Here is a 27,859-nt window from a genome sequence, read left to right as displayed (position 1 = left end):
AGTGCAGGAGCAGCCATAGACAGTATATAATCAAATTATCACAGCAACGTTCCATTAAGACTGAAATACCAAGTACAGGCATTAGGCTAGATTTGGCCTATAAGCGATAGTTTGCTGATCCCTGGTCTAGAGAAACATTTACTTTAAGGCTAATTTAGCCTTCCTAACAAGACACGGCCCATTTGGGTACTCTGCTGAATGTTGTAGATGTTCAGGGAGGTTTCTTCACTGTGGTTGCTCAAAGCTCAAACATCCCTTAGCTCCGTGTGAAGTCTGGTATTTGATAATGTTATTATAGATCGTCAGTAGTTGTACTTCCCCTGTTCATTGTTATTTTCCTGGCCTTGTTTAGTTTAACCCTTTTCATATGTAGTTTATTATAACAATATACAATCAAGGAGACAGACCCCCATGCAGATTCCTGGAGTGCTACTTTTACTTTCTCCTGTGGTACTTGGCCCTACAAACTCCAGCTGCAGTACAAATATTCTGAACTTGTTCCTGTCTCCTCAGCTTAGTAAGTCTGCTATGGTCTGCTTGTAGATTCCTGTTTGAATTCCCCTTCTTGCTTTGCGATTCGGAAGTTGCCTCCCAAGTAGAAAGCCAGGGTAATTAGAGGACTCACCTTAGGATCATAGTCCAAAGGGCCTGTTACCCAATGTTGTCTTAAATATTTTGTTCGGTTTTCTAGTTGCTTATAGCAGGACAGCAAATCCATTCTGTTTATTCTGTTCGAGCCAGAAATGGAAGTTATTTTTTAACATATTCATTTCTTTCTCTTTTTTAAAAAAGATTTTATTTACTTATTTGTCAGAGAGAGAGAGAGAGAGCACAAGCAGGCAGAGGCAAAGAGAGAAGTAGGCTCCCCTCTGAGCAAGGAGCCTGATGCGGGACTCAATTCCAGGACCCTGCGATCCTGACCTGAGCTGAAGGCAGACGCTTAACCGACTGAGCCACCCAGGCCTCCCCAACATATTCATTTCTATAGTAAAATTATTTCACATTCAAAATAATTTCTGTCAGTCTCTAAGAATAAATCCTCCAATTGCAAGCTAAGTGAGCTTGCTCAGAGTTGTAACATATTAGTTATAATGGCACTTTTTATAGGCAAGCTAGCAAAGAGAAAATTGTTCCAGTAGATGCTAGTTTTGTTTCATTATACCTTAGTAGAGTATCAATGGCTTCAAGCAAGTTAGTATTATGTTTGTGTATATGTCTTCTATTTTTATAAAAGACTTACTGCTCTTTTTTCTATTTTTTTTAAATCTCTCTGTATTAAGAAAATAGTAGGTACATGATTAGCTTAATCCTGAGCAGAGTTTTGCAGCAGAACTGCCGTTTGTTTGTTTGTTTGTCTGAACTGCCAGTTTTTAAGGTGGAGAGGAAAAAAATGAGACTTACTGGCTGGCACTGTTATTTTATTTAGCAAGTAAAAGCAGCCCATTGAGCCAGAACTTACATACATTAAGGCTATGGCAGACGTTAGCTACAGCTAAGAATTACCAGTGATTGAAAATGTAAACAAGAATCATTAAAAAACTGTAGTAATAATCTTGTGCTTATCACTTCTGTACCTCCATGCTGAAGTAAAATACCTGGTTTTATTTTTCTAATGCATGCAAAAGTTCATTTATCTTATGCTAATATTTGGCTAAAAGACAGTTTAGTCCTAAATCCCTTTAAAAGTTCATGATCTTGGGACACCTGGGTGGCTTAGTCAGTTAAACAGCTGACTCTTGATTTCGGTTCAGGGCGTGATCTCAGGGTCTTAGGATAAGGCCCTTTGTTGGGCTCCCCACTCAGCAAGGAGTCTGCTTGAGGATTCTCTCTCTCCCTTTGCCTCTGCCCCTCACCCATTCCCGTACCCACTCTGGCATGCACTCTCTCTGTCTCTCTCTCTAAAATAAATAAATATTTATAAAAAATAAAAGTTCATGGTCTATACAGGGAGGGGCATACTGAGATGTAAAGCTGTTTTTCTTTCATTGTTTGGATAGTTTTGAGTATTTCTAAGAAATTGGGACACCTGTCACCTATATATGAGCCCACCCCCAAAAAAGCAATGCCAGCGGGCAGGTGTGTTGACTTATTTTTAAATGAGATGTGTATTTCCACAGGAAAAGATGTAGAGTTAACCCTTTGGTAGCATGTAATATGGTACCATCTTTAATGCCATAATAGTCCTGAGGTTAAAGAAAATATTATTCATTTCGGAGAGCTATCAGATATCTTCCTTCTTGGGTTTAGCTTAGTAATTGTGTAAACCTCAAACTCCTCTTATGTGATAATCTAACTAGATTAGATTCTCTTATTTATGTTAAGCCCAATTTTTTATACTGTATGATAATATACCATGCTTTTCTAAGCTTTCCTTCCACCAAGAAATAGAACTATGAATTATAGAGTTCATAAAGTCTATAACTGGTAGAGGTAGATCCCTCTCTTCTCTGGGATTGAGTTCTTATCTCCACCAGCTTTCTCCGCCTTCTTCATTTATATTAAGGGGGACTAGGACCAAAGTGGCAGAGAGAGTGCCTTAGGCTATAAATTCGCACCACCCTGACATTGTTTGTTCCCACAGCAGAGGGAGCAATTCTCCGTGACTGCAACATCAAATGATGGGTGGCAGTTGCCTTCTTAGATACTGGAGTCTTTCCTCAAGCAGAAATTAGATTGATCATTGCTGTTTGTAGCTTCAGTCCTGGATGGTGTTCACGGAAGAATCATTTCTGCGTCCACTGGTGACAGTTGTGATATCACATAGCTTGTTTAAAATTCTTTCTAGAAAGAAATCCGTGTGGTACCACACCATGCTTCTTTTGTTTTCTGAGGCAGGCATAGAAATTCTGCCTTTTGACCAGCTCAGAGTGAGTTATTATATTGCCTAATGATACTCGAAATTCTCTCCAACCAGCTTCTTAATTCTGGTAGCTAAAAGAGTAAATAAAACTCAAATTTATCTCTGTCTCCTCACCCCACCCCCAGTCCTATCTGGAAGTATTAATTCTATGCTCATTTGGTCCAGAAGTAGCCTGTAATTCCCCAAAGTAAAATGCTGAAACTAATTCTATAGTGGGTACTCTATTACTTGTGTTACTGTTTTCAAAAATACAGGTGCTGATTTAAGGGAAAACCTCAGCCAGGAATGTATCAGTGTAGGGGAAGAGTTTTCCTTAATTCTCTTAGGGGTCCTGACTGGATCTAAAAACTATACAAGACAGATTGACAGGAGAAAACCATACAAATTATGTAATAGAAGTTTTACATGTTGTTTAGAACCTTCAAAAGGAAGTGGAGACCCAAATAAACAGACCTTTGTATTTTATGCTAGGTGTGATGAAGAGTGGGTTATGGTGTAGAAATGTGGATAGATTAAGGAGTATGAGGTAATTGTTGAAAGTTGGGAGAAACTTAGCAAGTTCTGTTTGTTAAGATTCTTCTTGGAAGCCCTTTGTCTTTGGAGATGAGGATGCTTCTTTACTCTGAGAATAGGGAAAGCACCTCTCACATGAGGGTTTTATGACCTGTTCCAGGGGAAAAGGATAGAGTGAGTGGGAGGTCAGGGTGACTTTCCTGCTTCTGCTGTTTTCTCAGACTCCTTCAGCTTAAAATATTCAGATATGTCAAGGTACCATATTTTGGGGCTGTGTTTCCCGAACCCCATCAACCCCATGCTCACCCCCAGAAAAAACATCTTTGTATTACTTTGTCATACTGCTATGACCATTGATGTTACTTACCATCGACTACATCCAAGGAATATTCAGATTCCCAAAATTTGGGGGATAGTGGAAGAAATTATTTACTTTTCTCTTACACCATTAGCAACCAGATGAACATTTTTTTAAGAGTCACTTTACTAGGAATCAAAGGAAAAGTTAAAAAATAGGAATATGTAAGTTTGTAGAGCACAGATGTCTTATATGAAGAAACTTAAGTTTAATTCATATTGGCTTTCCTGGCATACAAGTCAATTTCTTTCTTTTCTCTCTCTTTCTCACTTTGTTTTGAACCCTATAGGATATTCAAGCAGATCCTATCTTTGAGGTTTGACTACTTTATCTGTTTCTCATAGGTGTTGTTTGGACTTGGTCTTTTTCATCAGCCATGTGACCTCCGTCTCAGATTTGAATCTGTTTACCCCCTTTTAGCAGTCTCTCTGAAAAGCAAAAAGACTTCTGTGTACTTCCAAGCTCCAGAGTCCTACTAGACTCCCTGTTTCTAATAGGAAGCGTGTCCCAATTCTTCTTACTTAATTAAACTCAGTCTTACCCATTCCTTTTCCCACCCTTCCTACTCTTTAGAGAAATGTTTTCCCCCTAAGGCTTAGAATGTAATAGATATGTTAAATAGCTAAATTCTGTTGAAGTAATCACCGAAGTTATTAAAATGCATATACTGAATGATTGAATAATTAAAAGGAAACATAGCCTTTCTTCTGCCAGATGAATAGTCACTTTTTTTTTTTTTTTTGGTGGTTTCCTGATACCAGATAGCTACCCAAAGAGATTATGCCAGAGATGTTGACAACATTTATATCAATTGTATCAATTGTTTCATGAGAGAAAGGGAATGAAGGGAGAGTTTTCTGTGGAAAAGATTATAATAACTTTGTTTTTCTCAAATTACTCTCACTTTTTTTTATTTCAACCTTTGTTTCTCTTATTTTCCTTCCAGTGATAATCTGTTTTTCTTTACATTTGAAATTTTCCTACTCTGTTTTGAACTTTATTTTTCTTGTTCAAACTTAATCTTCAAAATTTGGGATTTTCTGTTTAAAATCGGTAGTTAAAACATGTTAAAGTTGGTTCTCCACTTTAGATTCTATTGATGTCTAGGGTGAAATGCGAAATGAAGGATGAAAGGAAATTATTCTCTTGGACTGTCCTCCAGGAAATCCTTCTCTGTACATTAAAAGTTCTTATTTTTTTCTAGGAGTCCAATGTGCTGATTGCTGCTAACAGTCAGGGTACAATTAAGGTAAGCCATGGTATACATCTTCATTTTAAATTCAGATCTGTTTTTAGACTCTAACAGACTATAACATGGAAATGCAGAGTTGTACTAAGCCTTAGAGATCATTCCGAGTCATGGGTCTCTATCCATGTGAAATGGCTGTGAGGGGAGGTGATGTGAACATCAGATAGATTGATAGCTGGTCAGAATGAAAAATGGATGAAGACTATTAAGTATTCACTGTGGGCCAAGCACTGCTGCTTCTGTTATGCAGGTGTGTTCAGTGGACAAAATCCAAGATAAAGCATGGGATGCTTAGACATTCACCGGGTTTAAAAATATCTGGTCTTATTTTACTCTTCTCTTCCTTGTGTTTGTCTTCCTTTTCTTCCCTGACAAGTAGGGTTTTCCTCAGTTGCCAAGGAAAGAAAAGGTATTTTAGTGTTTCACTGAAAATTGATCATGTGATCATTCCAGTAGTATAATTTGGAAATTTAAATGTCTCTTGGAATTGTCACAAATTTTTTATACACCGCTTTCCACACACTTTTCTTTGCAGTTAGGAGCTCGTGGAATTAATAATGTCATCTGACTTTACTGCTGGACGTTTAGCACTTGAGCATGACTCACTAGATAAACAAATCCTGAGCTGAGCAGGGAACTTCTTAAACAAAACACCATTTGGGGAAAGGGTTTTAGTACATGAGTTTGATTAGCACTAACTCTGTGGGTGCCTGTTCTTTCTACATATTCTCTGCTGACGGAGAAATTTCAGGAAGTGGTCTTTTAAAAAAGATGTTTATTTATTTCTTCTGCCACTCAGCATTAATTTTGCTGGGGCTTCCTTCCACTCATCCCGAGTGGAGAATGACCCAGCAACCAAGGGAGCAAACCTAAGCCTAACACATTGTCTTATGGAGATGAATTAAGCAAAACTCAAAGCAGAACTGCACCGTTAGCTGGTTAAACTGATTTACATGTTATACTCCTTTTTCTTTAGCTAGTTTCTTTATTTGGAAAGCCTCACTAGAGAGCCATGGACAACTTGAATGAAAGCCAGACTTACTTATTTATTCATTTATTTAAAAGATTTTATTTATTTATTTGACAGACAGAGATTAAAAGTAGGCAGAGAGGCAGACAGAGAGAGGAGGAAACGGGGAGCCTGATGCGGGGCTCAATCCCAGGACCCTGGGATCATGACCTGAGCCGAAGGCAGAGGCTTTAACCCACTGAGCCACCCAAGCACCCCTGAAAGCCAGACTTTTGAACTGATTGGTGTTATGTTCTGGAATCTCAAGAAAGATGGTAGAAGGTCTTGGAATCTCTGTTTTACATGGCTTTCTGTAGTCTCTCAGTTTTTCTTTATTCTCGTGGCGAGTCTTGTCTTGAAAAAGCTGCACCTTGTTCTCCAGCAAGTTTGGACTTAATTGAGATTGCTAACGTATCTGCAGAAAGCTCAAAACTACACATGTACTTACAGAGCCTCAGTGACAACTCAAGTTTTTTGTTCAGTGGCATTGACCTCTTTTATTAAATCGGCTACTTGCCAAATATAAAGACAAAAAGCATCCTGGAAGCACAGGTACAAGTTAAGCCTTAGCACAGCAGTGGGGGGGAAAGTTGCTCCTTTAGTTCTTTGCCACCTAGAATTGCAGTCTCCATATAACATAATCCTTTTGACAGTGTCTTAAAATTGTCCTCAGCTTCTGTGTCCTTTCTTCAACTATTTTATAACTGATCATTGCTGCTGCTGCTTGTTTTTACTTTTAACAGTATGACAACTTTCTCGTATGACAAGATATGACTTGAACTCTAATAACTAACACAATACCTTGACATCAGATGATTGACTAGAAAATGAATGAAGCACTAGGAAAAGGCGAGGTTTTAGGTCCTGTATGTTTTTGATTGCTATAAACTCTTTATCAGTGGAAGAAATAAATAGATTAAAATCCTGAGCAGCAGTACTTAAAATTTTCTTAAGAATATGGAAAGCTACAAATAGAAGCTCAAAACCATTCTATCACCTAGTTCATTTATCTGTATGTTTTATGTAGTGTAAAGGCTCCCTAGTTAACTGTGGAGCTAACTAATCTGAAAGAGTTCGTGCAACTGTTGAATTGAAAGGAAGGAAGGATCAGTGTCTAATCCCTTCAAATTCTTTAGCATTTTAGCAGCTAGGAAGAGTTTACTTGATAGGATTCTCCATTTACAATGCAGTAAAGATTCATTAAATTGTTTCCATATTTCAGAATGATTATATCAAACTGATACTTTTTTTCTTATTTTCCCCCCAATTAGGTGCTGGAGTTGGTATGAAGGGTTTACTCAAGCTAAATTGTGTGTGATCCTGCTGAGACACATCTGCAGCTGACAATGAGAGAAGACAGAAACTGTCATGTAATGTCTCTCCCCAAAGTCACCATGGGTTTTGGATTTGTTTTGAGTATTTTTTTCTTTTCCTTTTCTTTCTCCTTCATGACCTTTGGGACATTGGGACTACCCAGTGAACTCTCCACCATCAATGTAACTCTATGGACTTTGCTGCTGTTGGTGGTGTGGTTATCTAATTTTTGTGATAGGGAAAGAAATTCTTTTGAATAAAAATAAATAACAAAAAATAATAAAAGTTTATTGAGCCACAGTTGAGCTGGGAAAGTCTTTGTCAAAGATGGCAACAGATAATCTTTTCAAGAAGTCACACACATGAACTATGAATTCTGCGTATCAATATAAATGCAAAGATACGTGGATTCCCTTGCAGGGAATGTAATGTTTATAGTACGTGGGAAAATTAGTTAACTTTACCTTACATATTCATTCTCTGACCAGATTTATATCATCAGCAAATACCGTACTTCAGTCCCTCTGGATCTGGCCAGGGATCTAACATTTGACCAGTTGAGACCACATTCACATAGAAGGGGAATGACTGGCTTAGTTGGTAGAGCATGTGACCACCAGGGTCGTGAGTTCAAGCCCCAAGTTGGGCGCAGAAATTATGTTAATTAATTAATTAATTAAAAAAAAAGCAGGAAGGGAATATCAGTCTGTGGCAGCTCTTGTCTTTGCCTTTGCAATGTTGCCTAGACATACTTTAAGCCCTAAATGTAGACAAACCACATTCAGTTTGTTAAATCGTAGCTATCAGATAGTCTTAGATATTAGTACCCTCCTCAGCTGAACATCCTCAGCTGTCAATCCTGACTTTGAGCAGGAGTTAACTTTCTGGAAAGGGGGCCAGATAGCCTATTTTAGGCTTTGAAGATCATGTGGTGTCTGCTCTAATTATGCAACTCTGCCATTGTAGCAGGAAAGTATCCACAGACTTAGCAGGAAAAGAATTTGAAACCCAATTGCCCTAATTATCAAGCCATATAATATCTTAGACTGTCTAGTTAATTTTATGTTGTTTTCAATTTGTAAAAAGGAATAAATTAGTAGTTTGAGTAGCAGGTCAAGCAAAAGTATTGTGAAGTGTGTGAGCACTTTTAAGAAAAAGATAAAAACAGAATTATACCCCACACATATATTATAAAAATGGACGCGTGGAGAAGCTTGGTATGGACAGATACATGAATGGTAAGGGTAATTGGAATATCCCACCGTATCCCTCTACACTCAAAATTACTGGGTTCACATTTCATTATCTGAAACCTTTGGGTCAAATGCATTTTGAAATTTAGAACTTTCTAAATTTTAGAAAAGTAATAAGGTACGTATGCTGTATATTACATAACACCATCCAACAGAGTCTGGAGCAATACTCTGTTATCAAGTACATTAATATTTCTAGCAAAATGTATGAATGTTCACATTATATGAGATTAATAAAGGTTAAAATTAGTCTTGTATCAATTCAGACAGTTTTTACCACTGAATGAGTTTGCCTCAAACTTAGGTGAAATTTTCAGTTTGCAGAGCTTCATGACAATTATATCTTACTCATTTTGGGGAGTGAAGCACCTGATAAACTTTTGGACGCAATTTTGAAAGGAAAGGTCACTATCATAAAAGTTATACCTGTCAACCAGAACAATGTTAGGCATCCTTCATTTCTAAGATGAATGAATGACATTTTGCAAAGACACAGTAAGAATATTCAAATGTAGATTCTTTACTTAAAGAACTTAAGCAGATATGTCCAGAAAATCATCGAAATGGGAAGCAAAGAATTAATGCCTCTTTGAATGCATTTAAATAAAAGATTACTATGGTTTTTAATTTGGTCTGACTTTTTTTTTATATTTTATTTCAAGCTGTCAACATTGTAAGGTCATGTTAACTTCCATATGTGTGGAAGGATACAGTAAATTACCTTTGTTAGTCATCAAAGGGACTCAACTCTTAAATAAATTATTATTTTTAAAAGTCAGTGCTTTACTTAAATTTGTTTTTAACTTTTTCTTATAAATAGTGAGAAATCATTTTTAAATTTGAGTCTTTGAAAGATGTCAGCATCAAACTATCTCACTATTCCTTGGAAAAATAACACAGTAGTTAAATAAAAATTAACAATAATGTACATTTTAACCACAGAAGAACTTTTTTTTAAAATTTTTTTATTTTTTTATAAACATATAATGTATTTTTATCCCCAGGGGTACAGGTCTGTGAATCGTCAGGTTTATACACTTCAGAGCATTCACCATAGTACATACCCTCCCCAATGTCCATAACCCCCCCTCCCGGCCACCCTCCCCCAGCAAACCTCAGTTTGTTTTGTGAGATTAAGAGTCACTTATGGTTTGTCTCCCTCCCAATCCCATCTTGTTTCATTTATTCCTTTCCTAACCCCCAAACCCTCCACTTTGCCTCTCCACTTCCTCATATCAGGGAGATCATATGATAGTTGTCTTTCTCCAATTGACTTATTTCGCTAAGCATAATATCCTCTAGTTCCATCAACGTCATTGCAAATGACAAGATTTCGTTTCTTTTGATGGCTGCATGGTATTCCATTGTGTATATATACCATATCTTCTTTATCCATTCATCTGTCGATGGACATCTAGGTTCTTTCCATAGTTTGGCTATTGTGGACATTGCTGCTATAAACATTCGGGTGCACGTGCCCCTTCGGATCACTACGTTTGTATCTTTAGGGTAAATACCCAGTAGTGCAATTGCTGGGTCATAGGGTAGTTCTATTTTCAACATTTTGAGGAACCTCCATGCTGTTTTCCAGAGTGGTTGCACCAGCTTGCATTCCCACCAACAGTGGAGGAGGGTTCCCCTTTCTCCGCATCCTCGCCAGCATCTGTCATTTCCTGACTTGTTAATTTTAGCCATTCTGACTGGTGTGAGGTGGTATCTCATTGTGGTTTTGATTTGTATTTCTCTGATGCCGAGTGATGTGGAGCACTTTTTCATGTGGAGCACTTTTTCATGTGTCTGTTGGCCATCTGGATGTCTTCTTTGCAGAAATGTCTGTTCATGTCCTCTGCCCATTTCTTGATTGGATTATTTGTTCTTTGGGTGTTGAGTTTGCTAAGCTCTTTATAGATTTTGGATACTAGCCCTTTATCTGATATGTCCTTTGCAAATATCTTCTCCCATTCTGTCAGTTGTCTTTTGGTTTTGTTAACTGTTTCCTTTGCTGTGCAAAAGCTTTTGATCTTGATGAAATCCCAATAGTTCATTTTTGTCCTTGCTTCCCTTGCCTTTGGCAATGTTCCCAGGAAGAAGTTGCTGCGGCTGAGGTCAAAGAGGTTGCTGCCTGTGTTCTCCTCAAGGATTTTGATGGATTCCTTTCTCACATTGAGGTCCTTCATCCATTTTGAGTCTATTTTCGTGTGTGGTGTAAGGAAATGGTCCAATTTCATTTTTCTGCATGTGGCTGTCCAATTTTCCCAACACCATTTGTTGAACAGACTGTCTTTTTCCCATTGGACATTCCTGCTTTGTCAAAGATTAGTTGACCATAGAGTTGAGGGTCTGTTTCTGGGCTCTCTATTCTGTTCCATTGATCTAAGTGTCTGTTTTTGTACCAATACCATACTGTCTTGATGATGACAGCTTTTTTTTTTTTTTTAAGATTTTATTTATTTATTTGACAGAGATCACAAGTAGGCAGAGAGGCAGGCAGAAAGACAGAGAGGAGGAAGCAGGCTCCCTGCCAAGCAGAGAGCCCGATGTGGGACTCGATCCCAAGATCCTGAGATCATGACCCGAGCCGAAGGCAGAGGCTTAACCCACTGAGCCACCCAGGCGCCTGACGACAGCTTTGTAATAGAGCTTGAAGTCCGGAATTGTGATGCCACCAACTTTGGCTTTCTTTTTCAATATTCCTTTGGCTATTCGAGGTCTTTTCTGGTTCCATATAAATTTTAGGATTATTTGTTCCATTTCTTCGAAAAAAAAAATGGATGGGATTTTGATAGGGATTGCATTAAATGTGTAGATTGCTTTAGGTAGCATAGACATTTTCACAATATTTATTCTTCCAATCCAGGAGCATGGAACATTTTTCCATTTCCTTGTGTCTTCCTCAATTTCTTTCATGAGTACTTTATAGTTTTGTGAGTATAGATTCTTTGCCTCTTTGGTTAGGTTATTCCTAGGTATCTTACGGTTTTGGGTGCAACTGTAAATGGGATTGACTCCTTAATTTCTCTTTCTTCTGTCTTGGTGGTGGTGTACAGAAATGCAACTGATTTCTGGGCATTGATTTTATATCCTGACACTTTACTGAATTCTTGTACGAGTTCTAGCAGTTTTGCAGTGGAGCCTTTTGGGTTTTCCACATATAGTATCATATCATCTGCAAAAAGTGACAGTTTGACTTCTTCTTTGCCGATTTGGATGCCTTTAATTTCTTTTTGTTGTGTGATTGCTGAGGCTAGGACTTCTAGTACTATGTTGAATAGCAGTGGTGATAATGGACATCCCTGCCGTGTTCCTGACCTTAGCGGAAAAGCTTTCAGTTTTTCTCCATTGAGAATGATATTTGCGGTGGGTTTTTCATAGATGGCTTTGATGATATTGAGGTATGTGCCCTCTATCCCTACCCTCTGAAGAGTTTTCATCAGGAAGGGATGCTGTATTTTGTCAAATGCTTTTTCAGCATCTATTGAGAGTACCATGGTCCTTGGTCTTTCTTTTATTAAGGTATTGTATCATATTGATTGATTTGCGGATGTTGAACCAACCTTGCAGCCCTGGAATAAATCCCACTTGGTCATGGTGAATAATCTTTTTAATGTACTGTTGGATCCTATTGGCTAGTATTTTGGTGAGAATTTTTGCATCTGTGTTCATCAAGGATATTGGTCTGTAATTCTCTTTTTTGATGAGATCCTTGTCTGGTTTTGGGATCTAGGTGATGCTGGCCTCATAAAATGAGTTTGGAAGTTTTCCTTCCATTTCTATTTTTTGGAACAGTTTCAGGAGAATAGGAATGAGTTCTTCTTTAAATGTTTGGTAGAATTCCCCTGGGAAGCCGTCTGGCCCTGGGCTTTTGTTTGTTTGGAGATTTTGGATGACTGTTTCAATCTCCTTACTGGTTATAGGTCTGTTCAGGTTTTCTATTTCTTCCTGGTTCAGTCGTGGTAGTTTATATGTCTCCAGGAATGCATCCATTTCTTTCAGATTGTCAAATTTGTTGCCATAGAGTTGTTCATAATATGTTCTTATAATTGTTTGTATTTCTTTGGTGTTGGTTGTGATCTCTACTCTTTCATTCATGATTTTATTTATTTGGGTTCTTTCTCTTTTCTTTTTGATAAGTCTGGCCAGGGGTTTATCAATCTTATTAATTCTTTCAAAGAACCAGCTCCTAGTTTTGTTGATTTGTTCTATTTTTTTTTTTTTTTTTTTTTGGTTTCTATTTCATTGATTTCTGCTCTGATCTTTATGATTTCTCTTCTCCTGCTGGGTTTAGGCTTTGTTGTTCTTTCTCTAGCTCCTTTAGGTATAGGGTTAGGCTGTGTATTTGAGATCTTTCTTGTTTCTTGAGAAAGGCTTGTACCACTATATATTTTCCTCTCAGGACTGCCTTTGTTGTGTCCCACAGATGTTGAACAGTTGTGTTTTCATTATCATTTGTTTCCATGAATTTTTTCAATTCTTAATTTCTTGGTTGACCCATTCATTCTTTAGAAGGTTGCTGTTTAGTCTCCATGTATTTGGGTTCTTTCCAAATTTCCTCTTGTGATTGAGTTCTAGCTTCAGAGCATTGTGGTCTGAAAATATGCAGGGAATGATCCCAATCTTCTGGTACTGGTTGAGACCTGATTTGTGACCCAGGATGCGATCTATTCTGGAGAATGTTCCATGTGCACTAGAGTAGAATGTGTATTCTGTTGCTTTGGGATGAAATGTTCTGAATATATCTGTGATGTCCATCCCAGAAGAACTTCTAACTCAAAAATATGGGTCTTCATGTTTTAACCTCATCTTTTTTTCAGGGATTTGCAGGGGTTTCTTAGACATAGTTGAATTTATTCTCAGGCACACAACTTCTACTTAAGACACATTAAAGACTGAAGAACTTTGTAAAATTCTTCTGAGAAAATTTACTTACTAGACATCAAAAAATTTGTGGTACTGAATCACACTTCAGAAAGATGAGCGTGACTGGACCATTAAGCAAGGAAGAGATGAGCACAGTGTAAGTTTGAGGGCGTAGGGGAAGCCAGCAGATGTGCAGGGCCTTCTAGGGTATGGTTGAGAATTTGAATGTTACAGAAGCAGTTAATAGGAAGGCTTAAGTGGAATGGCATGCTTTGCTTTATGGTGAATGGATAGATAGGAACAAGAGTGCTATTAGGAAGGTGGTGAGTCAGGAGTTAATGGTGGCTTCAACTGAAGTGGTAGCATGATCCAACCTAAAAACCTATTTCACCTTGTTGTAGTTTACCATAGTTTTAATTCCTGTATCTTGGAAGATTCTTGGTTAAAGTCATTTTCTCACAGTAATTTGGGGCAACAAAGAATACAACTCAGCAAATTATTTCTTCAGTGGTTATGCAGTCTTCGACCACAGGTGTGGCTCTTGAGAACCTCATGGCTAGAATGTCTGTGTGCTGTCTGGGGAACCCCACTTCTCCAGTCTCAGAACTAGAAGCTACTTAGCCTTGGTTCTGAATATAGAAGTATTGGCTATTGACCTGAGTGTAATTACTCAAATGTAACAGGGATTTATAGGAAAAGTCTGCTTACTTAGAAATGAGACTTAAGGCTGTGTTAACTTAGATCCTGAGCCTATTGTTACATGACATTAAATACAATAGTAACACCTTACAGTTCCTCCAGAGTAGATAGTTCCCAACCTCTCTGTGGCTTCTGGTTTATGTGGGGCACTCTTGGGTTTTTGGACTGAAGAGAAAAACCATAGTGATTGTTCTAGAAGTACTTGTTGAGATCCTTCTTTGTGTAAGTGAGGCACTACATACTAGGCATATAAAATAAAATATGATCCCTCCTCTCAAAAAGCTTATTGTCCAGTGGGAGAAATAGATATGTAGACAAGTGTATAAGTACCATAGTAGGCATAAATTTTAGAGATATACAGTAACAACATAACCTGAATGGTGGGAGTCTAAGGGCTGGGAGTAGGAATGGTTATCAGGAATTATTTTCCTAGTGGAAGTAACAGTTGAATCCCAAAGAGCAAGTAAAGAGTTCAAGCTTACTCTTAGAGTAAGAGGCAAGGGAACATTCAAGACCAAGAGAAGCCAAGAAATTGGTCCAACTAGTGGCCGAAGTTGGGACAATTTGAGCAACAAAATAAACTATTATTGGAGTATAGATTATAATTCAAAATTAAATATTCATGAGTACTTACTGATGTAAATGATTGAATAAACAAAGGGAGAGAAGTGAGAAATTTCCCATGCAGAATCCCCAGTTGTGTAAGGGGATGGAATGTAATGCCCCACTCCTTTAAAAAAAAAAAAAGGAGCTACTGTACTCTTTGAAAGCAAGTCAATATGGACAGCTTAGGTCTTTTTTTTTTTAAAGTTTTTATTTAAATGCTAGGTAGTTACCATGCAGTGTAATAATAGTTTCAGGTACACAATATAGTGAATCAATGATTCTATACATAGTACTCATCATAAGTGCATCTTAATCCCCTTCACCTATTTCACCCATTTCCCCTGTCCACCTGCCTTTTGGTAACCATCAGTTCGTTCTGTACAGTTAAGAGTACAATGGGGCACATGGGAGGCTCAGTGGGTTAAGCAGCTGACTCTTGGTTTCAACTCAGATCATGATCTCAGGGTTGTGAGCCCCAAGTCGGTGGGCCCTGTATTGAGTGGGGTATCTGCTTGAGGATTCTCTCTTTCCCTCTGCCCCTCCCCCCCCACTCTCTCTCAAAAATAAATATTTTTTAAAATGTACAGTATGGAAAGAAGTAAGTGGACAATGGAGAAACCTGACAAACACTACTTTACCCATGTGATCAGGGTCAACCTCATATGTGGCACCACAAGGATTCTTTCTTTTACCTGAGATCTTTACAGTTTCTGAATGTGAGAAGAAATCTTTCCATTTGTATATAGTTTTAATTTTTTCTCAGTTTTCTGTGAGTCGTGTGTCCTTGATCAGTTTGAGAAGCAAACTCCCTAGTACCCATCTTCTGGACCAGATCTTGGGCTGAACTGTGTAGGGATTCTCATGAATTCTAAGTGAAAGTTCCCAAAAGTGGGGCAGTCTAGGTTAACCAATAATTTTTTTAAAGATTCTATTTATTTTAAGTAATCTCTACACCCTACGTGGGGCTCGAACTCACAACCCCAAGATCAAGAGTCTCATGCTCTACTGACTGGAGCCAACCACATGCCCCCGGGTTAACCAGTTATTGTGCAAAATATTTTCCATGTCCATGAAGATGATTCTAAGGATTTTCTTATATGCACTGCTTTTGTCCTATGTTGAGTGCTAATCTGTGATCAGAGGTTAGGAGCCCTTTGGAAGAACCACATGAAAAAATAGTCTTCAGCAATTTCAAGAGAAAGAACCAAAGCAGATACAAGTGACACTCTAAAGATTCACCTTTAGTTTTATAGCTCCAAAAGAATGTTTTATTTTAGAAACTTTTCTGCATGAGCTTCAGTGGAATGGCAGCCTAATAACTCTGTTGACTCCACTGGTAGTGTCCTCAGCTAGTGGTCTATGACGGTAATGGGCTGTTGCTCAGAAGGGATGAGTAAGGTCATTGAGACACTTGGATATGGTGGCTGTATTCATCCAACAAAAAAATTGAGTGCCTATTTTGAAACAGTATCTTCTAGGCTAAGGGACAGCAGCCTCTTTCTGTGAAGAGCCAGATAGGCTTTATGAGCTATATAATTCTCTGTCACAACTAATTGGGAAACAAAGGTAGAAGAAAAATTACTAAATTTCCTTACTATCTACAGCCCATTGACAGTCCTTGAAACAGAGTGACATTCCTCTAGGGACTCAACTGCCTTGATGTTAATACTTTAATTATTAATCAATTATATTAATTAAAATACAAATTATATACCATTAATTAATGTATTAATGATATAGTATATAATATAATAAATATATTAACTAATGAAAGATTTAATACGAAGGGCAAAAGACAATCCTAGCCCGACCACCCACCCCCAGCCCCAGGATCCTGTAAGTCTAATTTAACATATAAAAATTCCTTTAGAGCCACTGGGTGGCTCAGTGGTTTAAGCGTCTGCCTTTGGCTCAGGTCATGATCTTGTGGTCCTGGGATTGAGCCCTGCATCTGGCTCTCTGCTCAGCGGGGAGCCTGCTTCCCCCTCCCCCTCTGCCTGCCTCTCTGCCTATTTGTGATCTCTCTCTCTCTCTCTCTCTCAAATAAATAAAATCTTTAAAAAAAATTCCTTTAGAAATTTCCTTTATCTATAAACCCCCCAAGATACGTGTTGGCAATCATCCCCCAAGCATATAGCCCACGATACACATCTGAAGGCTCTCATGAGTAGGGTTTTATTAGTAATAAATGACTTTTTCCCAACAATAGCTAGCCCCCTCAAGGTCCTAGAAAATTTCCAAAATTCCTTAGAGATTTATGCTATCCCTAACCCCCTCCCAACTTGAAAGTATATAATGAGCCACTCCTCATGACCCCAGTGCAGCTCTTTCTGCCCCCGGGTTCTGTTCTCATGCTTTAAGAAAACCACCTTTAGGCACCAAAGATTCTTGAGACATTCTAACATTCTTTCCTACATCAACAACTCCTTAATTCTGCCCCTGTAGCATGGAAAAGCTGCCCTAGACCCTCTCATACAATGTAGACAAATGAGTGTGGCTAGGTTTCAATGAAACTTCATGAATGGATGCTGAAATTTGAATTTCAGTTCATTGTCATGTATCACAATATTGTTTAAAAGTTGCACTTCCAAGCAGTTGAAAATGTAAATTGCTTATGAGCCATACAACAACAACAGGGGCACCTGCTGGATGTGGCTTCCCAGCTATGGGGTTTGCTGACCTCTGTTCCAGGTGTTCACCAAACAGCTGTGGCAGGAAAAAGAGGAAAACAACGGAAAGTGCAATCTCTCCCGAGCTTGCGTTCTAGTGGGTAAAAGTCTTTCTGCAGCAATGATGTGTTTAACACGGCAACCTGGAAGGCCATTTTGGAGAGCCCACGACTAAAAGCTTTTTTGGTGGGTTGTGTAGCGATTTCCACAGGAGTGCCACATCAGTGGCGATGTGTGCGCGTTTTCAGAGAACCAGGGGACCCTCTTTTCTGCTAGAGCTTGGTAAACAGTGAGATATTTTAGGCTTCTTCTTGTCTGAGTGGAATACGGAGATCTCTACAATGGTGTGCACTCGAACAGAGAGGCCTGAGAAGTTTGGGGTTGAGGTGATTTTCACTGAATTCTCTGACAGGTCTGTGCTTATGATCCAGCCTGTTGAGTGAGTGTGGGGAAGCAGAGGGTATTTTGCAAGACTGGCTCCGCCCCCCCCTTTCTTTCCTTTCTGGTTCTTTCATCCTGAGCTACTGAAATCCCCTTTCTGAATATAAAAGAAGGCTTCTCAAGTTCATAGCACTTATGTGAAGATTTGGAGCTCAGCTGATTTGCTCAGCTGATTTTTTTTTCCTTTTGGTATGACTGTGTCTCTTATAAATATTCATATATATTTTATGGCTAATGCCTGAATTCTGGCTAATTTGGGGGTAGGGAGGTTAAGTTTTGAAAGATGCAGCAAAGTTACGTGTCATGAGAGTCCACACTCCCAGTTTCCAAATGCTGTTTGGCCCGTCCCAGGAGAGACATGTTATGGGCCCTGTGGTTCCCTTGGGGAAAGTCAGCCTTCTGTTCACAGAACCGGGGTACGGTGTTCCCGGGCTACTGAATTGCAAAGCTGTGCAGCACAGTTTCAGTAATAGATCTTTTCTGGAAAGGCCTCTGGCACCCTTGGAAATTAAAAGGCACTGCATGAATATGGGCTAGCATTAGCATCCGCATATTAAAATTGTAGTCTCTCCTCTTCAATTGTTTCCCATTATGAAGAATAATGAAGTGTAAAGTATAAAAATTGCAAGCAACAAAACAATGAAAGGTTGAAAGGTTAGATGAGCTATTTGTGAGGCCGGGGGCCTGGGGGTCCATAAAACGGCATTGTTCCTTGTGCTTTCTGGACATAGCATCTGCCTGGCAGCTGACCTACAAAGGCCCCCCTCACCGCTGCCATGAACATGCTTAGGAGAATGCCCAAAGGGACATTTCTGAAATGTGTCTTTCCCTACCACATGCCCAGTGCATTCTCTCTTCAGACGTGAGAGTAAGATTTGAAAACCCGCATCGGGGTCTTTGCAGTTTTCTACCTCTGCACAGGCAGCAGGGTGGACAAGGGAGAGGAGATGCGGACCACACTCCAGAGGAAGAGATTGCTTCTCAGCGAAGTCACATCCACAGAGCCACAAAGGGGAGGCCAAACCACTTTTTCCAGCTTTGTTCCCCAGCGTCCGCCGACCCTCTGGTTGTCTAAATGTACTGTAACAAAACTTTATGATGCAAGAGGAATGTGTCTTTCTCCCATTCCCCACTTCTCCTTGCTGTGGGAGGATAAGCAGTCTAGTCTAATAAACCAGCTGTTTATTTAACTGTGTGTTCTTGCTTCCCCATTATCTGAGACCTTCCAGGGAACCTTGACATTAGTTTCACCTCTCCTCAGGGCTAAGGAAGCACGGCCAGGAACTTGGTCGAAATGCTGGGCCTCATGACCTCAATCTCAGTACATTACTTCCGTTTCCCTCTCAGAGTCAAAAGACTAGTCCGCAGCTCTCCGCAAAGCAGCCAGTGAATGAAACGTCCTGCTCAGGGTTGATTTCCTCAGACAGCATCACCATGAGGCTGTCTGCTAGTCTCTCCTTAAATACTTCTGGCCATTGAGAGAGCTCCCTGGTTCCGGAGACACTTCTGACTGGCTGCTGGTTCCAGTTGTTAGGAAGTTTTTTCTGGATGGAGCCGAAATCTCGATGGAATTCCCTCTCCTCCCTGCAGGTAGGACTCGTCCTTACTAGTAGGCATCATGGAAGCCATCAAACAGCACAGAGGCTGATACTTTCCTGGAGCTCGAGCGAGGTAAGATATACACATGTGAAAATAATTCTTAGATACTATCCTAATCCTGTGAGGAAGTGTGATTTCTTAAGTGACGAAAGCAGATTCAGAAAGATTAAATGAATGGCCGCATCCATTCTAGTGAAAACATCATTAAAAAGCAGATGAGAGTGTTAAATGGGTTGTGGAGAGGATGTGGGGTTCAAGTGGCCTTCTCAAAAGCCTGAATTGTGTGTAGTTCAGTCACACTGACTGGGGAAGTGTGAAGTGACGCCACTGACACTTGTCCTCAAAGGAGACGATCTTGACCCTGTGAAGATAGTAAGGACTCTTTTAGGTATGATGACAGATTAATCATATTATTTATATGAGCCTTAATTTATAGCAGGAAGGACCTCACATCAGCAAAAGGGAGAGCTTTGGACCTATCAGGCTGTAGGAACGCAGAAAGGTGCCATCAACAGATAGGAGTGACATCTCCATCCTGGGAGATCATCAGAGGTGATCAGATGGCTGGTCCTAAATGATTTGGACACTCAGCTGCCAGAAGGCAGGGCCTGGATGGAATCCTCCTTCCAGATCCCTCTCCAATCTGAGAATCAGATCTTAACTCATTCATGTAGAGGGAGAGGAAAACATGTTGAATATTCATACTGGAAGGGCAAATACAAATTAAAAATACTAGGCTTAATTCTTCCTGCTGAAAGCAAGAGGAAAGACCTCTTCCTCTTTTTCTTTCAGAGTTTCTTTTTCTGTCCTTTTCAGATAGATCTAAGTGTTCATAATGGCTGATAGGCCTCTGGCCAGTCTCAAAACTCGGGAATTTGAGAACTAAACAGAAACCTCCTCCCTTTCACTGCCATCCCTTGTCTGTGCTCCTGCCTCTGTCCCTCCCTGCATTCAACTGACTCCTGAACGGGGCTGGATGGGATCCTGTAGGAACAGTTCTCTTCTTCAGTGGGTTTTCCGGGCCACTTCATGTCCTAGACCACATCCTGCCTCCAAGAACCCCTTTCCATGCACAGGCCACAGAGCTGGGAAGGCGTAAATGGTCAAGATCAATGATGGAGATCATGGGATGGAGAACTTCGTAGGCAGGCAGCAGGGTGGACAGTAAGTAGATGCACTAGTGACTGGGAAACAGCCAAACACAAGGGGACTTAGACTGGTAAGTACAAATACAGGGAAAGAAACCAACCCCCTTTTTCCCATCTCAGCGTGAGGAAAACCAGCCCTTCTTATTTGGATCCCAGGCGAAGCTGATGGTGCTGATAATCTACGCAGGCCCCTGCAGCACAAAGGGAATATTTAGAATGCCATGCCCTTCTCCTCTTCTTTCCTCCTCTTCCTCTTCTTCTTCGTCGTCGTCTTCCTCTTCCTCCTCCTCCTCCTCCTCCTCCTCTTCTTCTTCTTCTTCTTCTTCTTCTTATTATTATTATTATTATTACAAACCTATAATCATCAAGACAGTATGGTACTGGCACAAAAACAGACACACAGATCAATGGAACAGAACAGAGAATCCGGGAATGGATCACCACCTCTATGGTCAACTGATCTTTGAGAAAGCAGGAGAGAAGATTCAGTGGAAAACAGACTGTCTCTTCAACAAATGGTGCTGGGGAAATTGGACAGCCATATGTAGAAGACCATTCCCTTACACCAAACACAAAGATAAACTCAAAATGGATAAATCCTAAATGTCAGACAAAAATCCATTAAAATTCTAGAGGAGAATACAAGCAGCAACCTCTCTGACCTCAGCTGCAGCAACTTCTTGGTAGACATGTCTCCAAAGGCAAGGGAAAGAAAGGTAAAAATGAACTGTTGGGACTTTGTCAAGATAAAAATCTTCTGCACAGCAAAGGAAACAGTCGGCAAAACTAAAAGGCAACCTATGGAATGGGAGAAGATATTTGCAAAGATATCAGGTAAAGAGCTAGTATCTAAGATCTATGAAGAAGTTATCAAACTCACCCAAAAAATAAGTAATCCAGTCAAGAAATGGGCAGAAGATCTGAGCAGACATTTCTGTAAAGAAGACATCCAGATGGCCAACAGACACATGAAAAAATGCTCCACATCTCTCGGCATCAGGAAAATACAAATCAAAACCACAGTGAGATACCACCTCACACCAGTCAGAATGGCTAAAATTAACAAGTCAGGAAATGACAGATGTTGGTGAGGATGCAGAGAAAGGGGAACCCTCCTACGCTGTTGGTGGGAATGCAAGCTGGTGCAGCCACTCTGGAAAACAGCATGGAGGTTCCTCAAGAAGTTAAAATAGAGCTACCCTATGACCCAGCAATCACACTACTGGGTATTTATCAAAAAGATACAAATGTAGTGATCCAAAGGGGCACGTGTACCCCAATGTTAATAGAAGCAATGTCCACAATAGCCAAACTATGGAAAGAGCCCAGATGTCCAATGACAGATGAATGGATAAAGAAGATGTGGTCCATATATACAGTGGTATATTACTCAGCCACCTGAATGGATGAATACTTACCATTCATATCGATGTCGACGGAACTGGAGGGAATTGTGCTGAGACAACGTAAGTCAATCAGAGAAAGACAATTAGCCTATGGTTTCACTCATATGTGGACTATAAGAAGCAACAAAGAGGATCGTAGGGGAATGGAGGGAAACTGAATGGGAAGAAATCAGAGAAGGAGATAAACCATGAGAGACTCTTAACTCTAGGAAAAAAACTGAGCTTTGTTGGAGGGGAGGCAGTGGCAGAGCGGGTATTTGGGTGATAGGCATTAAGGAGGGCATGTGATACAAAGAACACTGGGTGTTATACACCACTGATGAATTACTGAACTCTATATCTGAAACTAATAATGTATTATATGTTGGTTAATTGAATTTAGAGGGGAAAAAAAAAATCAGAAGGACCCCTGCAGGCAAGCACGGAAGGGAATGTCTCCTTTTGAACTTAAGTTTGTCAGGCCAGGAGTTTGGGTCTGAGGCAGGGTCCTGTGTTGGATTTAACAGAATCCTCTTGTGATCATGTTCAATACTGAAAAGGACTTTTCTCTTGCTCAGAAACCCCGAGACTTAAAGTCATAAAGATATACGAGGACTTGTCAAGGGAAGTCTACCAACCCCATCAACTGGGGAACTTTGTCTCTATGGAGGTCATTCCAGAGGAGAGAGACGTTGTCCCCAAGTTGGCAGGGACCCTTGTGAGGCTGCTGATCACCCAGACGGCTACCACAGTGAAAGTCAACGCTGTTGGAGTCACACTTCCCATGTGAAGCCGGTACCATGGGACTGGTCAGCGCCTCCCTCAAAGGACCTAAAACTTTTCCTGGGTAACTGACTGGTATTGACCTCAATGAAAAGGAAATATTCTAGAAAATATATTACTGTTCTCATAGGCTGTCTGGCTCCTAGCAGCTGTGGTATTCTAGTTACACTGAAAATCACATTTACTAGGATACAATGTTGTGTGTTAATCAGTCTTGCCCTCGGCCCTGGTGGCTGCGGCTCCCAGCCACAAGGTTCTGATCAGCTCAGTCCGGACGCTCTGTATGGACATGGTCTGCACTGACGCTAACAGTCTGGTGATTAGCAGAGTGCAAGCAGGACACCGTTACTGGTGGCTTTTTACAGTAACAAAGTAAAAGTACTTGATATGCACCAGGTGCCTAGGTTTGATCGGAAGGATGATGTAGAAAAGAAAAAAAAATTGATTAATAGACAAACCATTAGAAACTGACCTAAGGTCACTAAGCTAACGCTGGGGTGCATGTCCTCTCCAGTCCTACTATGGATTAATAAAGGGGAATGACTACGATACTGAAAGGCAATTTCCCTGGGGTACCTCCCTGGCTCAGTCCGTACGGCATGTGACTGTTGATCTTGGGTTTGTGAGTTTGAGCCCCATGTTGGGTGTAGAGATTACTTATGGAAATTAAAAAAAAAAAAAAAAAAAAAAGGTCATTTCCCCCAAGGCAAACACTATAGTGAATTTTAAAATCAATTCTTACATTAAATTGCAATTCTAGTAATTGCTTTGTTTGCATTTTACTATGGGCTTGCTGGATATTTAGGCGACTGCAAGGAGCCCAGAGAGAAGATTGGAATGTTATTATTTTATGGTCGCACAGGGAGGCAATTGTAAGGACAGATGCAAATTAAAAATAAGAGGCTTAACTCTCTATGTTGAAAACAAGGGAAAAGAAACCTCCCTTTTATTTCCATATTTATTTTTCAGTCCTTTCTGGAGGTATAGACATCTTTATAATGGCTAAATGAGCCTGTCTGTTAACCCAGGAACGTTTCCTCCAGGACCTGGGAGCCACTTTTTTTGAAATGCAAACATTCAGGGAGCTGGCATCCAGTCTCCCCCTTCCTATGGGAAGGTAACTTCTGTGGGTGCCTTCTTCCAGTTTGCAAAACTGCCTTCTGTCCTAAAGAAGGAGAAGTTTGGTTCTCTTCTAGATAAAGCCAACACACATGGTCTCCCCAGTTACGAAGAGAAAGTGAAGATGAGGTAAGTGTGATACAGGTCTCGAGTCCTCTTCCTTGAGGACTAGTGATTGATTATATCGGGAACACATGTGTAATGGGCTGTGTCTGCTGGGCTAGATAAGGGGGAGATTCCTTTCTGTCTTGGCAATCCCTTGGCAGACTGCCTGTCAGGCTCATCACATTCTGGTTTAATGGTTATTCAACAAGAAAAGTGTTTTCTTTCTCTACTACTTTTGTGAAGAGGATTTTCGACTTGGGAGAAGCTCTTACTTTTAATTATATTAAATTATTTATGTTAATTATAATTCTATTTCCCCAACATTCTTCAAAAGCATCAGCAAATATGTCTCCTGTGGCGTCACGATATTCTTCTTTTTTTTTTTTAAAGATTTTTTATTTATTTGACAGAGAGAGATCACAAGTAGGCAGAGAGGCAGGCAGAGAGAGGGGAAGGAAGCAGGCTCCCTGCTAAGCAGAGAGCCCGATGCAGGGCTGGATCCCAGGACCCTGAGATCATGACCTGAGCCAAAGGCAGGGGCTTAACCACTGAGCCACCCAGGTGCCCCGCGTCACGATATTCTTATATATTTTTTGTGGAAAAGCTGTGAATTCTACTCCAAACAGCAGCTCTATAGCGTGGCCACAGGGGATGGTTCCAGCCCTTGTGCCTTGTTGCCCCTACTTGGCAGCTCCCAGCCAAGAGATGACTTTAAATCATGGTCCTTGCCCAGCTCTGACAAGAGGGCTGGGTTGCTGTTGTCTTCTTTATCCTTCTTTTTTTTTTTTTTTTTTTTTTGTATATTTAGATTCTGCTAGGATTCACCAGAACAGACTCGTCCAGCTCATTTGGCCAACCTTAGGTGTGAGGCATGTTATCTTTCCAGGAGCAGGACCAGGTTCCCCAAAGTTTCTAGGGTCCAAAGTCTTGATCGATGGCTGCCTTCCTGTGCCTTCTCCTGTAGCCCATTTCCCAAGATGAATTTCCACTGAACCGTATCTCTCCTCCTGAAAGAAAACTCTGTGTGTGTGTGTGTGTGTGTGTGTGTGTGTGTGTGCGCGCGCGCATGCCTCTTCCTTCCCTTATTCAGTGACTATTCTTCAAAGGGTTGGGCTAAGTAGGGAGAAAAGGGACATGGCTTTTTAGTCATCTCCTCCTTGGTACATCTTTGTCCTATCTTTCCCAGTTTGTTCAAAGATACTTGCTTTCCACATCTGACAAAGGGTTAGCATCCAAAATATATAAAGAACGGATACAACTCAACACCCCCAAAATAAACAAGCCAATTAAAAAATAGGCAGAAGACATAAACAGACATTTCTCCAGAGAAGACATAGAGATGACCAACAGACACATGAAAAGAGGCTCAACATCTCTACCATCAGTCAAATTCAAATCAAAACCACAATGAGATATCCCTCTCACCTGTCAGAATAGCTAAAAACACCACAAGAAACAACAGGTGTTGGTGAGGATGTGACGAAAAAGGAACCCTCATGCATTGCTCTTGGGAGTGCAAACTGGAGCAGCCATTGCAGAAAAACAATATGGAGTTTCCTCGAAAAGTAAAAAATAGAGCTACTCTATGATCCGGCAATCACCCTACTAGATATTTACTGTCAAAATACAAAAACTCTAATTCAAAGGGATACATGCACCTTTATGTTTATAGCAGTATTATTAAAATAGCCAAGGTATGGAAGCTTCCCAGGTGTTCACCCCTAGAGGAATGGATAATGAAGAGGTAGTATATATATACAATGGACTATTATTCAGCTGTGAGTAAGAATGAGATCTTGCCATTTGCAACAACATGGATGGATCTAGAGGGAATTACACTAAGTGAAATAAGTCAGTCAGAGAAAGACACATACTGTATGATTTTACTCATATGTGGAATTTAAGAAACAAGACAAATAAGCAAAGAAAAAGAGATAGAGAGACAAACCAAGAAACCGACTCTTAACTGTAGAGAACAAACAGATGGTTATCAGGGGGCAGGAGGGGGGATGGGTGAAATAGCCAATGGTCCCACAAAGATCACTCCTTGCACAATGGAGTGATCTGGTGATGAGCACAGGCTGACGTATGCAAGTGTTGAGTCACTATATTGTACACCTGAAACTAATAAAACACTGTGTGTTAACTGTAGTAGAATTAAAAAAAATACTTTTAGGGCACCTGGGTGGCTCAGATGGTTAAGCGACTGCCTTCGGCTCAGGTCATGGTCCCAGGGTCCTGGGATGGAGTCCTGCATTGGGCTCCCAGCTCCGTGGGGAGTCTGCTTCTCCCTCTGACCTTCTTTCCTCTCATGCTCTCTCTCACTCTCTCTCTCTCTCTCTCTCAAATAAATAAATAAAATCTTTAAAAAAAAACACTTAAAAAAATACTTGCTTTCACAGCTTGATTTTCAAAGTCTTCATGAAATGAACACATTTTGCCTTTTTGCCTGATTCTACCACTGCCCCTCCCCCCATCTCTGAGCTCCCGACACCCCGCACTGGCGCATAACGGGCACCCAGATGCTTGCTGGGTACCTAAACAGATTCCAGCATGTATGTGGAATGTGCCGCAGGAGGCCTGGAGCATCCCTGGATTCCCCATTGCTCTGCCTGCTCCAAGGGCCAGGCGCGCCCTCCCACGGTGGAAACCTGTTGTGATTTCTCAGCTGGCTCCCCTCCCTGTATCCCCCTGCTACGGTGCTGACCCCTTGGGGCCCTGAATCTTCGCCCCCAGATGCTGGCAAGGCCGCCAGCTATCTCCCCAGCTTGAGACTCACCTGGGGTGGAGGCAGGGTATGTGGCCTTACCACGCCCGGCCAGTCCCCAAGTCCTAGCCATGACCCCATTTTCAAATCCGCTCCGACTGTGACAGCGGGCTGCCCTGCCCACAAGCTCCTTGGTAGAGGCAGGGCTGTGCAGCTGAAAGAAGAGACAACTGCGTTGCAGAGGCCCTTCTCAGGAAGCACTGAGTCTGACTCAGGGAAGTCGGGGTCACCGAGTCCCTTCTGTCCCTCCCTTTCAGACATACCGAAACCCAGAGGGGCTGGCGGGGAAGGGCAAGAAAGGACAGACAGGCCCCAGACCTGGCAGTTCCCAGATAACGAGGCCTTGCTTTGGCATAAGAATTCATATTTCCAGAATTTTCCTGTGTGCCAGGCACTGTGTTACAGTATTTTATGTAATTCTCAAAAAAAAAAAAAAAAAAAGGAAAAAAAACATGAAAAAAAAAAAAGAAAGAAAGAAAAACCCGGTAAAGTGGGTGTGTTCCATGTGTTCCGGCTTGCACAATGTGCCGTTGGGTTGTGTGCAACTGTGTGTACACACGTTACAGGACAACTTATTAAGCCCTGTGAAGTACATGCTGGTGTCTCTATTTTAAAGAAACCAAGTAGGGCTTAATCCCTGAGTCCAAACTCACCTAATTCCTTTGTTTAAAAAAAAAAAAACAAAAACAGGGGGTGGGTAGGGAGAAGGTGGTTGGGTTATGAACACTGGGGAAGGTATGTGCTACGGTGAGTGCTGTGAAGTGTGTAAGCCTGGCGACTCACAGATCTGTACCCCTGCTAATAATACATTATATGTTTATAAAAATTTTAAAAGAAACCAAAAAACAAAAACAGTATTGGGACACCTGGCTGGAACCAAAAAACAAAAACAGTATTGGGACACCTGGCTGGTCATCCCACGGAGCGTGCAACTCTTGGTTTCATTCCGGTCATGGTCTTGGGTTGTGATCGTCGTCGGGCTCTGTGTTTGGAGTGGGGATCCCTTGGGATTCTCTCCCTCTACCTCTCTCCCAGAGTGCATGCACGCATACACACGCTCTCTCTCTCTCTCTCAAATAAAATCTTTGAAAAACCTATTTATTTATAAAGTGACTCATAATCCCT

At 40.7% G+C, this 27,859-nt stretch overlaps 1 protein-coding gene across 3 annotated transcripts in view; it reads left to right on the top strand.

Annotated features, from left to right (window-relative positions):
- COP1 (COP1 E3 ubiquitin ligase) overlaps positions 1–9,183 on the top strand; it is a 252,902-nt gene extending 243,719 nt beyond the window's left edge. For all 3 annotated transcript variants that reach the window (XM_045983212.1, XM_045983213.1, XM_045983211.1), the window contains 2 exons: positions 4,936–4,980; positions 7,261–9,183. In XM_045983212.1, the coding sequence (XP_045839168.1) occupies positions 4,936–4,980; positions 7,261–7,278 (63 nt within the window). In that variant the 3' untranslated portion in view covers positions 7,279–9,183. The remainder of the gene's footprint in view (positions 1–4,935; positions 4,981–7,260) is intronic.
- Positions 9,184–27,859: the final 18,676 nt, after the last annotated feature.

This window comes from Meles meles, chromosome 17, assembly GCF_922984935.1.
Source record: "Meles meles chromosome 17, mMelMel3.1 paternal haplotype, whole genome shotgun sequence".
In the NCBI taxonomy this organism is placed as follows: domain Eukaryota; kingdom Metazoa; phylum Chordata; class Mammalia; order Carnivora; family Mustelidae; genus Meles; species Meles meles.
This window is presented reverse-complemented; position numbering and strand designations above follow the sequence as displayed.